Here is an 11,676-nt window from a genome sequence, read left to right as displayed (position 1 = left end):
CTTGTGGGGCCCTTAATTCCCAGTTCATCGCATACCTGGAAGAAGAGACCAGATGAAAAGCTTGTTTTGAAAAATCTACAGTGAAAATCACAGTGAACCCTGGTGGCTTGTCTTACCTGGTTGAAGATCTCTACAGATATGTCAGGCTGTGCATTGAAGAAGTGGAGGACATTACTGGGGTGCTGGATTCGGTTTTTGGCTGCTTGCTCTGGGGAGGTGAAGCGGTTGTTGCGGGATCCATGGAAATCTTTGAAGCTGCTGGTGTTGTCCTCTAACTGGTAACACTGGCCTGGCACAATAGCCTGCTGCTTGGACACGCTGCCAAGAAAAGATAGCCAGGGATTTTACATCTATATATCTAACTCTGCACTCTGTTCTAATGTTTTGTCATGGTTTCAAGAGCTCCTCTTACCAAACATTGAGTTTCTGTCCAAACAGGAAGTTATTATTGAGGTGAGTGATGGCCCTGTCTACAGAGTAGCAGTCACCCATCTCGACCATTGCTGCCCCAGGCTTACTCTTCATGAACTTAACCTGAAGAAGAAAACCATCCAGCTGACTACACACAAACAATAGCATGTAAAATGCTTGGTGGAGAAATTGCCAGAAACATAATCATATCAATGAGCAGAGTGGTATATGTTACCACTCCACCTTCTTTCAAATAAAAAAATGTATTACCTTTTACTTGAATGAGAGGAGGAAACAGCCACCACTATTTGGTGTCTAAAAGCAAAGCAATGATGCTGCCCACAGTGTTTGCTTAGCTTCACTGTACTAACCCTCTCTACGTTGCCATAGAGGCAGAAGATGTTGAAGACCTTGTCAGCATTGATCTTGGAGGGCTCAAGGCCATACACCATCAGAACTGGGGAGTCAGCATGCGGACCATACTCAGGTGGCGGTGGTCCATATCCAGGCCCATAGCGCTGGCTACCCCGACCACGCCCACCCATTCCTGGCCCCATGCGGTGGGGAGGAGGGGGGCCATAGCTGTCGTCGCTGTAGCCATGATAACCTCCTTGAGGGCCACCTTCATTAGAAAAAGAAAGCACTATTGATTCACCATTGGAATGTGATCCATCCATCTTTAATGTCAGGCTAGTGGCTTAATTTGATAATTACCATAATCCGGGGGGTGGTCTCCCAGAAGAGCAGGCTGCCTCTGACGTTTGTTGGGATTGCCATTGGGATCTAAAATGGTAAAAGAAAAGTTGCCTATCAAACTTCACACGTGTTAGTAAGTGCTAAAGGGCAAAGCTGTGATTGACATGCAACAGATGGTCCTGACATCTTAAGTGTTAACATCAGTAGGCTCTACTTTGCTAAACTAACATGACATAATGGAGATTTTGAAACAGATTTTTTTGAAAGCTAGATTTCAGGCATTTTTAAAAGGTATCCTATATCAGTACAAACACACACACCTTGTGAATTGTTCCAATTGCCTTCACCATCAGCATCTGTGCAGGTACACATATACATACGTTAAATCCAAATTAACATTAAAGATATATAAATGTGGCAACACCATTTTTTTCCCTAGGAAATCAGATCAAACACAAACAATCAAGTAGAAGATCAGAGATTAAAATGTGCATCAGTGCTAAGAGTGGCACTTGCAGTCTAAGGATGTTTTATTGAAAACTATGAATACTAAGCACTTTATACAAAACAGGAAAAGACACAGTATAACATCAGAAGTGAAAAGATATCAAGCATATAGACTAGATTACAATGTGAAAGGAAAACAATTAAAACATGACCGTAGACTACCTTAAATTCATCAAGAAAGAAGTGAGTGCTATCATTATCCATGGTCCATTGTAATTATATTTAAAAAAAAAACCTTTTCACCAAGATCCATTAAACAAAAGCCAGATTTCTCTTTATTAACATCCACCTGCTTTTGCAGGGCCACTTCCTGATGTTTAGCAGATCAATAAATTACTCTTAGCAATTCATTATGAAAATGGCAGTTAGCTTTTCTGCTTTGCACCCATTAGCCCTTGGTGTCTGTGAAAGTCAGAACTGCCTACTTACACTGATTTTCCAAGAGTGCCAATGAGTATGAGGCCAGTGAAAAAACAACGTACCCTTAAATGTTTCTTACAAATTATTTCAAATCTGTTACATGAAATAATTTTAATATCCTAAATCCAACCTTAAATGTAACCAAAACATTTTACTGCTGAATATTTATGTGCACAGGTAATGCAGGTACACACACTGTGATATGGTGTTATGAACAGCTGTATATCTGAGACAGGTGTGGCATTAATCTTAATAAATCAGCAGCTGCTTATAATGAACCTTGAATTACTAATTGAATGTGTCACTTAAGACGGACCTGAATTGGCAATACAAGTGGGCATGACTAGTGGTACTAGTCATCATATGGGGGAACAAACCATAATCACACTGCACAAAATTTTGTACTAAAATACAGTAAATTTATATAACAAATTCCTATACTCCCCCCCAACTCACAAAGTGAAGAGAAATATAACCTATCTACATTCCATTATACCTTGACCTGACTAAACAAAACCTCCTGCATGTCATGATAATGTGTCACCACAACCATCTAAGGACAGCACTAAAACTAAATAAAAAGCAGCACCAGAACTAAATACCAAATCTGTAAAATAAAATTCTACTTGGAGAAGCCACATTGCCCTGGTCGTACCTGGTTTCGTAGGCTAAGCGGGGCTGGGCGTGGTTAGTACTTGGATGGGAATACCAGGTACAGCGACTACACCAAGGTACTGGGTTTGCACATGCTAGTACACTTTATGTACTGGTCCCAAGCCTGGATAAAATGGACAGGAATCTAATGTAACAACGGAGCCAAATCACACATGCCAATAGCAGTAATCCGCTTTGGTGCCTCTCAAACCACGGAGAGCAGCCAAAATAGGACCATCATAACAGACTGTTGGGACAATCAAGATTTGCTGCTACAGGACAATAAAAGCTATGTACAACCTTTCACACACTCCCCTGACAAAACTAAATTTTCCCCAAATATCAAAGTCACTTCCCTAGATACTAAGATGCTTGATAACCCAACATGAGGCAGTATAATCAGCCATTAAAGTAACAAATTAAAATATTTTGACATTAATACATGAAAAGAACATTGCCAAGGGAATTCAGAGTCAGTATATTACATTACTAATGGTTGTTCGCTGGTGTTATGGGCGTATTACTAGGATAATGTAGTATCAAAAAGTTAAGACAACAGGCAAGTTGGTTTAGTTTCACAATATCTTAAAAACTTTGAACCATTAAGTCAGATTATTCATTTCTCTCAAGTACTTACAGCACCACACATGGAGCATGGGACACAGTGGGCAGGTAGGGGGCAGTCTTCAGCAAGGATGCCACCCTCCAACCTCTGATTCCAGCCTCAACTCATTCTCCCTCTTCAGTCTTTGCTTTCTTCTTTCCCTCCTTGTATCCCCACCACCAGAGAGAAAAGTACATCCACACGCCCATGCTCGGTTTTGACTTGCAGCCTGTTTGTTTTGAAAGTTGCTATTAGAGGCTCTTTTCCAGCTTACCGTGCTCTGACCACAAAGCAGGACATTTGCACCGTTTGAGAGTGGGCTGTCAGTCCACAGACACACTGAGGCAAACCTGCATCACACGGGAGGCGTTAAAGGCATCACTATGGGCCAGTGCAACAAAGGGTAAATTAATTAACGCAGAAACAACACATGAACAGCACAGAGAGGAGGAGGGAAATGGGGAGAAGGTACAGGGAAGAAACAGAACACCAGTCCATAAATGTAGAAAAAGCTTTGGAAAAGGATTTTTAATCTGTTTGCCTCTGTGCTTGTATGCTTGATAGGTGTTTGATGCTTGTGTCTTCATAGCCCCCCTGTGGATATTTCTTCTCATGTAAAATGGGCGTTCACGTGATGCTTGTTTATTTGGTTTAATAGTTGTCAGCCACTTGCAAAGTGAAAAGGCATCTAGTGCTTGTCAATAAGTCATCTGGAATATCTGCGTGATGATGTGCTGTCATGGTGGCTGAGCTCTGTGTGTTGCCGTGGATATTCAGCATGTTGTGTTGTCATGTGGCACAGGAAGGTAGAGACGAGCAGTATTAGCATCTGAGAGAGAAATTGGCCTCTTTTTTGTCTACTGCCCCAGTATGTTGTGACATCTGTTCCCTTGTCAGGCTGAGTGTGTCTGATAACTCCTCTGTTGCTCCCTGTGGTTGTGTTATTGCAGGCACATCCCATGGGCTAGGAGGCGTGGCCAAAACGACCATGCACCTGACTCCCACCACCACCACCATCATCAGTGTGTTGTGTCAAAAGTGGTGACTCCTCGAGGCTCTGCAGCTGAGATGTGCTGTAGTGGTAAAGAGGTGCTGGTAGATGCTTAATATATCATCATTCTGTGGTGGATATGCGAGGGGTGTTTGTTTGCATGGCCTTGGAGTATTTCTGTCACTCAAACTGAAATGGTGGCTACTGTCCACCACCAAAAATAAAGTGGATTCCCATGACAGGTGGTGGAGATGATGAACTTGGAATAAGGAAGTACTGAGTTGAGGTTGTGTTCCGGTGTTTGTTGCCCCACTGTGTCCGATGTATGCCACACAGCTGGTTTACATTAGTTGTGGCTGTGGGTGTTATACTGTAGCTGTAGAAGCTGCTGCACCTCTGCAGCATGTGACTGCTCAGAGGCTGAGGGAAACTTGTATGAGTTGGCACAGTGAGGACACAAGGAGTACCCCTGTTCGTAAGGCAGCACAAACTAGAATATCAAGAATCTCTTGAGAGGACAAGATGTCCAACACCTCTATCAATGAGGCAATGTACATGTTTTGGTACTGAATGTGTATAGGGGAAACAATTACATCTCTTGTAGTTTCCAGTAAAAAAGAAAAATCCTCCACCCATCTACCCTAATGTAAAGTATTTATCTGTAATTAGGTTTAACCAGCACACCAGCAATATTCTACTGCTGACAACTCAGAATCTAAGGCAAATGTGTAATACTGAAAAGCAGTATTCTCTCTCTCAGGCTCCTGGCACATTCCATTTTAGTGAATGCTCTTTTTCCAGCTACCATGAAGTCTGATTACCTTCTTATCTGATTGCCTTGTATTTTCATCATAAAAGTGAAAGAGAAGAACCTGTCCCCAAAAAGGGCCAAGTTGCTTAGGAAGTTCCTCTCCAAGTATTTTCATCAATGCAATGACAACTCCTAAACAATGAGTGTGTTTACACTAGTATCCTGGTTACTAATGATTACTAAATCTCCAGCCTCCTCAGGTCTATCATTTTCTATCTCTATTAATATGAATTTATAATTAGAACAACATTTCCTAACTTCCTTATTTTGTTTTTCTTTATGGAAAAGACTGAGGACAGCCTATATGTGTATTAATCTTAATGCACGTTATGCAACTTAGTGCTACCTGGGGTTGATGCAACGCCCTTGGATTCACAGGGAAAGCTGATGTCAAATCCTCCACTACAGAGGCAAGTGGCCAGGGACCAAGCATGTCATTCAATATTTTGAAGAATTTTAAGGTTGCTGGTCTAGACCCACCTCTTTTGTGCTGATGTTTGGCCTCATAGTAATTTTCCTACAGGATTTTCCACTGTGATCTGACTAATTAACCAGCATCCCGTACCTAATTTGTCCACTACAGATTTGAAGTCGGTATGTCTACACTTTCTCTGATCTAAACTGTCAAGTCCAATTCACTCTTTCATTATCACAAGCCAAAACTGTTTTCATTGCTCCAAACGTGAGACGCTTTTGCCGGATTTCTGAAATCGGGATATGTTTACATGTACAAACAGAAAAACTGGAAAATTCAAAACCCCGATCGTAACCAGGATACTCATGTCCATGTAAACACACCAACCGTTTGACCCCACTTTACATTTGAAGCGATCCCCAACTCTAAAAACCTAATTCCACTTTATCTACCATAAAATTGCTTAGTCTCAAAACAATCCAAAATTGCTCATTCTAAAGATACTGATTTGAAACATTAATATAAATTTGATCAAGTCTGTAATATAGTCACACCAGAAAGTATTCAGGCCCTTTCAATTTTTGCACTTTGTATTGTAGATTTTAAATTTATCAATTTAAATGCTGCCAAAGAGCCGCAAAGTAGTAATAGAATTTGTTTTCTAAAAACACGTTTTCACTTGCTCATTATGAGTTAGTGTTTAAGCTGATGACCAAAGAGATAATTTTATCCATTTAAAATTAAATCTACAACAATTAGTGTTTACTTATTAAAGGGTTCTACATACTTTTTGAAGCCACTGTACGATTTACATTAAAGATCCAATGAAATGCTGAATTTTCTCGTTTCCCTCTGTGGTTCCACCATCATGGTTCCAAGCAGAACAGAACATAAAAAGTGCATTTATCCCATTACTGTACCCAAACCCCATCCTTTCCCTTACTGTTAGTTATAATTAAAAACAGTTTACTTGAGGCATATACAGAATCACACATCCAATAAAAATACAATCGCAGACTAAGATCAGCAGCAGCAAACACCCAACAACACATATGGGTGTTGAATCCTCAACACAATGACCGATAGCGCTCATTCCGCTGTTTATGCTCCCCTACTTTGAAACTGAAGCTGTCCCTTTATTAAGACTAACTTCCATGCAGACATACATGTATAGTACATCAAAGCGTGGGAAACATTCAAGAGCTCTGGTTTCATTTCATAGGATCTTCAGCCAGAGGTGTGCCTAGAGGTCTCTTAGGTCAATCTGGTGGCTAGCCCAATGTCTGGTTTTTGCTCAAATCTCCACTATGTTTGAAAGGGTGCTAACAGGTAAGATAGTCTAGTGTTTTCTGGATTAGAGTAGGCAGGATTGTGAGGTCATGCAGCTTTGCCATGCTCTGTGGGGAATGTGAACTACGTAATGAATGGTGTGCCTGCATATACTACTGTCGCAGGTGTTGGGTTTTTCACATGCATGAGCCTGAAAGTGATGTTGGCTGCCCTTGAGGTTGCTCCTCATGCCCTTACTTTATGCCGGTGTGGCGAGAAAATGCATGAAGGGATCACAAGAATACTGCCTTGCTGAGCAGAAAGGTGAAGAACCCATTTATCTGTCATCAAAGGCAATACCCCCGGAGGCTGAGTTCCCCAACCATCCCATACAGTGGCATGAGAGGAAAAGAGGAAGAAAAAGGGGAAAGGCGAGGTTGGGGTCTGCATGTTACCTTGGCTGCTCAGGTTGGGATTTGTGTAGTCCCACGTGTCTTGGTCGTTTTTGAAGACATTAAGGCGTGCTGGCTGTGGATAGGTTTGCATTACAGAAAAAAAAAAAAAAAAATTAAAACTAGTTTCCTGTCACTAACAAATGATGTTTATTTTCCTGGTACAGTGGTTGATTAGACATTGCCATACACTCACCTTGGCATATTCGATCTTTAGAGTGCAACAGCCAGAATAGATGTCTGCCCCATTGAGTGAGGCTTTGGCCCTCTGGGCACTTTGGACTGAATCAAATGTGGCAGCAATGAGTTAAGGTGAGGTCCGATTATAGAAGCTTTCTGAGGGCCCAAATATAATTAAACATCAAGATGTTATCTAGTATGTCAAAATGTAAATGACCAGAAAAAAGGATATTCAACCATGGCCTGAACACCATTCTTTCTGAAGATGACAATCCTCTGCACAGGACCACAGTTGTTACAAATAGTGAAGAGCACATCCTGTAGAGGCATACAAAGACACTGATAATGCACACTTTATGCGCAACAATACACCGAGGCAGAAAGTTGACACATATGACCAAATAGTATGCAGACAAATGTCTACACATGATGCAGCATGCTTGGTATTGGGTTATTAGCCACCCTCGTAGTGGAATAACATATACAGTTTTAAGGTCACTAGTCCTGGTAATTACTAGTGGGGGGAGGAATGAACGCCAATGAATATGTTGGCAATAAACTCTCCAGCCAAGTTGTAGTAAAACTAAACAGCCCAATACCATTATTATTTGTTAAGCCAATTTCAAACGTGTTACATCTAGCAGAAAAAAAATAATGTACAGTAACCTAATAAATTGTCTAAACTTGTAATCACACAATAAGATATCCAGGTTGTGACACTACTACATAAATGATTTGACACTGTCGCTGCACCCAAGGCCCATTTTATAATCATATTACCGTGGTGATAGGATAGATGGGGTTTATGATCGTGAGAAGCAGCACGTTGTTAACACTCCGGGTGTCGTCCGAGTCTCCTGGCCGGGAGATCTTTTGGCTAGTGGAGTAATTGATGAAGGCAGGGTGGCCTGCAATGTAAACCTGGTTCTCTGCTGCATATGTAACAGCATTGCAGGAGCCATTCATGTCGTCATACTCCACCAGGGCCTGGCGCTTCTTGGGCATCATAACCACATAACTGCAAATAAATATTTAAAGAAGAAAATTACAGGACTCATTGGCTGGATTCTTAGACCATATTTCATCAATGAAAGCATCAGTCACAAGGGTTTAAAATCATTGGCCCCTTACACTGGCCTTGCACCTAACCACTTTGAGCGATTTCACGTCACAGACAAATTTCCAACATTGGAATAAAATCATGAGTCTTGCTACAGTCAAGTCATGCTCTGGTCATCTCAATCGTTTGGTTTAAGGTGGTAATTTGAGCTGTTTTAAGTCAGTCTTTTGCTCATTTTGACATTCCAATAAAATCAAACATGTTTAATATTATCCTAAAAGTCCTTAGTCTTGGCTTGTGCAGACAGTGACATGAACATCATAGACAGCCAATAGGTGAGCTCTCTCCAGTACGAAACAGGAAGCAGAATAGCAAAGACTTTGTTCCTGCTTATAGATCATGAAAATAACTGATAAAATATTAGGATATTTTATCAAGAGGATTTCCACTTCAGACATGTCCAGCTTCTGAAAAGTATGTTCATTTATGCACTCAATACTTGGTCAACTTCTAGACGACTGTCAAGTAAACAGTCTTCATCACGATTGTGGTCGTGTGTACTGAACTAGACTGAAAGATACACAGTATTTATACTGTATAAATAACTTACTCAAATTCTAAATTAAAAATATTTTGAGATACAGGATTTTTGATTTTCATGATATAAGGTGTAATAATTGAAGATAACAAAAAATGGCTAGAATATTTCACTTTAAGTGTCGTGAATCTAGAATATACAAGTTTCACTTTTTGAATTAAATTACCAAAAAATGACTTTTTCCATGATGTTCAAATATTATTAGATACACTTATACAAATAAAACAGGCACTACCTTCCAGTAGACATTCTCAGATAAGCGGTATGTATGCTACATGTCCAATATGAAAAAACACATACATGAATTAAAAAGTGTCTGGAGAAAAACTAAAAAAAAAAACTACAACAGCTAGTTCTGAAGGGATATGGAGAACTAACAAGTTAGTCCTGGACTCCAGTAGTGCTCTTTTTTTGTAATGAATACAACTGTTTAATATAATCGCCACTGTGACTAAAAGCTTAACATAATGACAATGGGTAAGGAGGTGCTGTCTGAGAGTGCTTTATGAAGCTACTATGAATGTTCACACAACAGGGCCCATGAATCCCGCAGCAGCTGAATCATTCTACTGAAGAACATAGTGAATACTGTCAGCATGTTAGACATAACTTTAGCTACATGATCTGATATTACCTGATGGTCCCAAATTCCTGCAGGGCCTCCACCAGGTCAGCCTCCATAATACCGTCCACCAAGCCCCTAATATGCACCACTGAGGAGGGTAGCGGTTTATGAGGATCATCGTAGCTTTCCTGAAAATGATTCACGCTAGATGATGCTTCTCAGGTCATAATACACAGACCGCTTGAGGAAAGGGGATGGGTCCCTAAAAAGTGCATACTAATAAGTAACGTTAGCAGTATCAAGCACAGAGTCATAAAATCTACGCTCTCAAGTGAGTGCTATGAAATAACGCTAACCCTTACTGTGTTAGGTTAGCGTTTGTAACGCCGAGATAGCTAAAGTTACAGGACCATTAACGCTACCGTTAAACGCTGACCTAATAAAACATTTTTGCTCATTTGCTTTGCTTACAGTGAACTAGCGTTACTAGCTAACCCAAACCAAAATAGCGCTAACGTGAACTGCTTTTATTCGGATATCTAACGCTAGCGATACTTAGCATTTTCACTTTAGCTAGCCAAATACCGCTAAGCGCTACTTTGTCAAGACAGATTACTCTTTTAAAAAAAGTAAAACTTAACACATTTGGAATAATAAAGCACAAACTACCAAGGTAATAAGGAAACTCTTACCGTAGTCATTCCTCCCTCCTCAGTTTTCTGTCTTTTGGTTGCTCTGCCACCTTCTCCGTAGTATCGACCCGCTGCAGCAGCCATGTTGTCCTGTCCCCTGCGCCGGGCTACTGTTACATTCATAAAGTGTGAGGAAGAAAGAATACTATATAGCGGCTAGCAATGTTTTCCCATTGTCCACAGATGTCTGATCCTTTGAGGCGGTTCATAGATTCACATTTTCTTACATAAACAGTCGAATAATTGCGGATTTTCTATCGACGAATGAGTCTCCAGTGGTAATCAAACGTTGTGATCAAGGCGTGACTTTTAAATCAACAGTTTGCTTATTCTGCGAAAATTGCGACCTGACAACCATTGTAACATGATTAACTCGTTTAGTTTAGATAAAGCAGAAAGGGGGAGGGCGACGAAGGCATAAAGCGGAACTTTGTCTTTTAGGCGAGTTTGACTCCACCTTGAATTGTCCTGAATTTCCCTCGGGATCAATAAAGTATTCATCATTTAGATCAGGGTGCTCAAAAATTCTCTTTACCACGGTGGGTATTGAATGCACCAGCAGCGCTTGACTACTGACTCTATGGAGCATGACATGTCCCTTTACCTTGTTAATCATTAATATTATCGTATCCTCTTAACATCCCTACTTTCATTTGACTCTTCATGTTAGCCTCTCAACCAGAACTTCATGAAAGACTTTGTATCCAGGTATGCTGAAATGCATTTTTCTCTATACAGCTGCTGTACATTGCAGCTGGGATCGGCTCCAGCTCCCCGCAACCCTCTTCAGGATAGGCGGTATAGATAATGGATTGATGTACATTGCAATGCAATGCAGATTTACAGTTCATATTTTTTTATGCATACAAATTGTGACCGGGCCAATATACAGGCCTAGGCAACTCAGACCGTAGTTCCCCAAGAATAACACCCCTCCTGTTTTCCGAGGTCAAATTCATGCAAACTTCCCCAGTACTGAGCTGCTACCCCCATATAGATCTGCAAACACAGAGACGTTGGAGTTACTCACACAGATAAAACTTTGAGTCAAAGTATAATTTAACAGTAATAATGTTTTAAGAAACCTAACCCCAGTAGCTAAAATGTTGCCTATAAGAAGAAGAAGCCCCCCGCCCCAGAGAGCATGCGGCAATCTCCTAAAAACAGTCTACAACCAAAACAACCTGATTAAACACTTTGCACTGTAACAGATCCGATCTACACTCAGCCCGTTGGACATACCTTAAAGGAGAAGCAGGACACAGCTCGATGGAGGGAGATTCACGTCAGACCGGTTACGGCAGCGACCAGCACAGACATTGCTTATCACAACAGCATCTCATTGACATGG

General features: G+C 40.8%; 1 protein-coding gene across 1 annotated transcript in view; it reads right to left on the bottom strand.

The window, feature by feature from the left end:
- LOC109952165 (heterogeneous nuclear ribonucleoprotein L-like) overlaps nucleotides 1–10,754 on the bottom strand; it is an 11,832-nt gene extending 1,078 nt beyond the window's left edge. The window contains exons 1-12 of the mRNA XM_020587073.1: nucleotides 10,326–10,754; nucleotides 9,703–9,821; nucleotides 8,191–8,428; nucleotides 7,643–7,728; nucleotides 7,427–7,523; nucleotides 7,234–7,306; nucleotides 2,552–2,554; nucleotides 1,126–1,194; nucleotides 783–1,033; nucleotides 413–534; nucleotides 117–318; nucleotides 2–35 (exon numbers count right to left, since the gene is read on the bottom strand). Of these exons, the coding sequence (XP_020442729.1) occupies nucleotides 2–35; nucleotides 117–318; nucleotides 413–534; nucleotides 783–1,033; nucleotides 1,126–1,194; nucleotides 2,552–2,554; nucleotides 7,234–7,306; nucleotides 7,427–7,523; nucleotides 7,643–7,728; nucleotides 8,191–8,428; nucleotides 9,703–9,821; nucleotides 10,326–10,448 (1,417 nt within the window). The 5' untranslated portion in view covers nucleotides 10,449–10,754. The remainder of the gene's footprint in view (nucleotide 1; nucleotides 36–116; nucleotides 319–412; nucleotides 535–782; nucleotides 1,034–1,125; nucleotides 1,195–2,551; nucleotides 2,555–7,233; nucleotides 7,307–7,426; nucleotides 7,524–7,642; nucleotides 7,729–8,190; nucleotides 8,429–9,702; nucleotides 9,822–10,325) is intronic.
- Between the last annotated feature and the right edge of the window lie 922 nt (nucleotides 10,755–11,676).

Source organism: Monopterus albus, unplaced genomic scaffold (assembly GCF_001952655.1).
Source record: "Monopterus albus unplaced genomic scaffold, M_albus_1.0 scaffold438.1, whole genome shotgun sequence".
NCBI lineage: Eukaryota > Metazoa > Chordata > Actinopteri > Synbranchiformes > Synbranchidae > Monopterus > Monopterus albus.
Note: the sequence above shows the minus strand (reverse complement) of the source record. Positions and strands in the feature narration are given on the sequence as shown.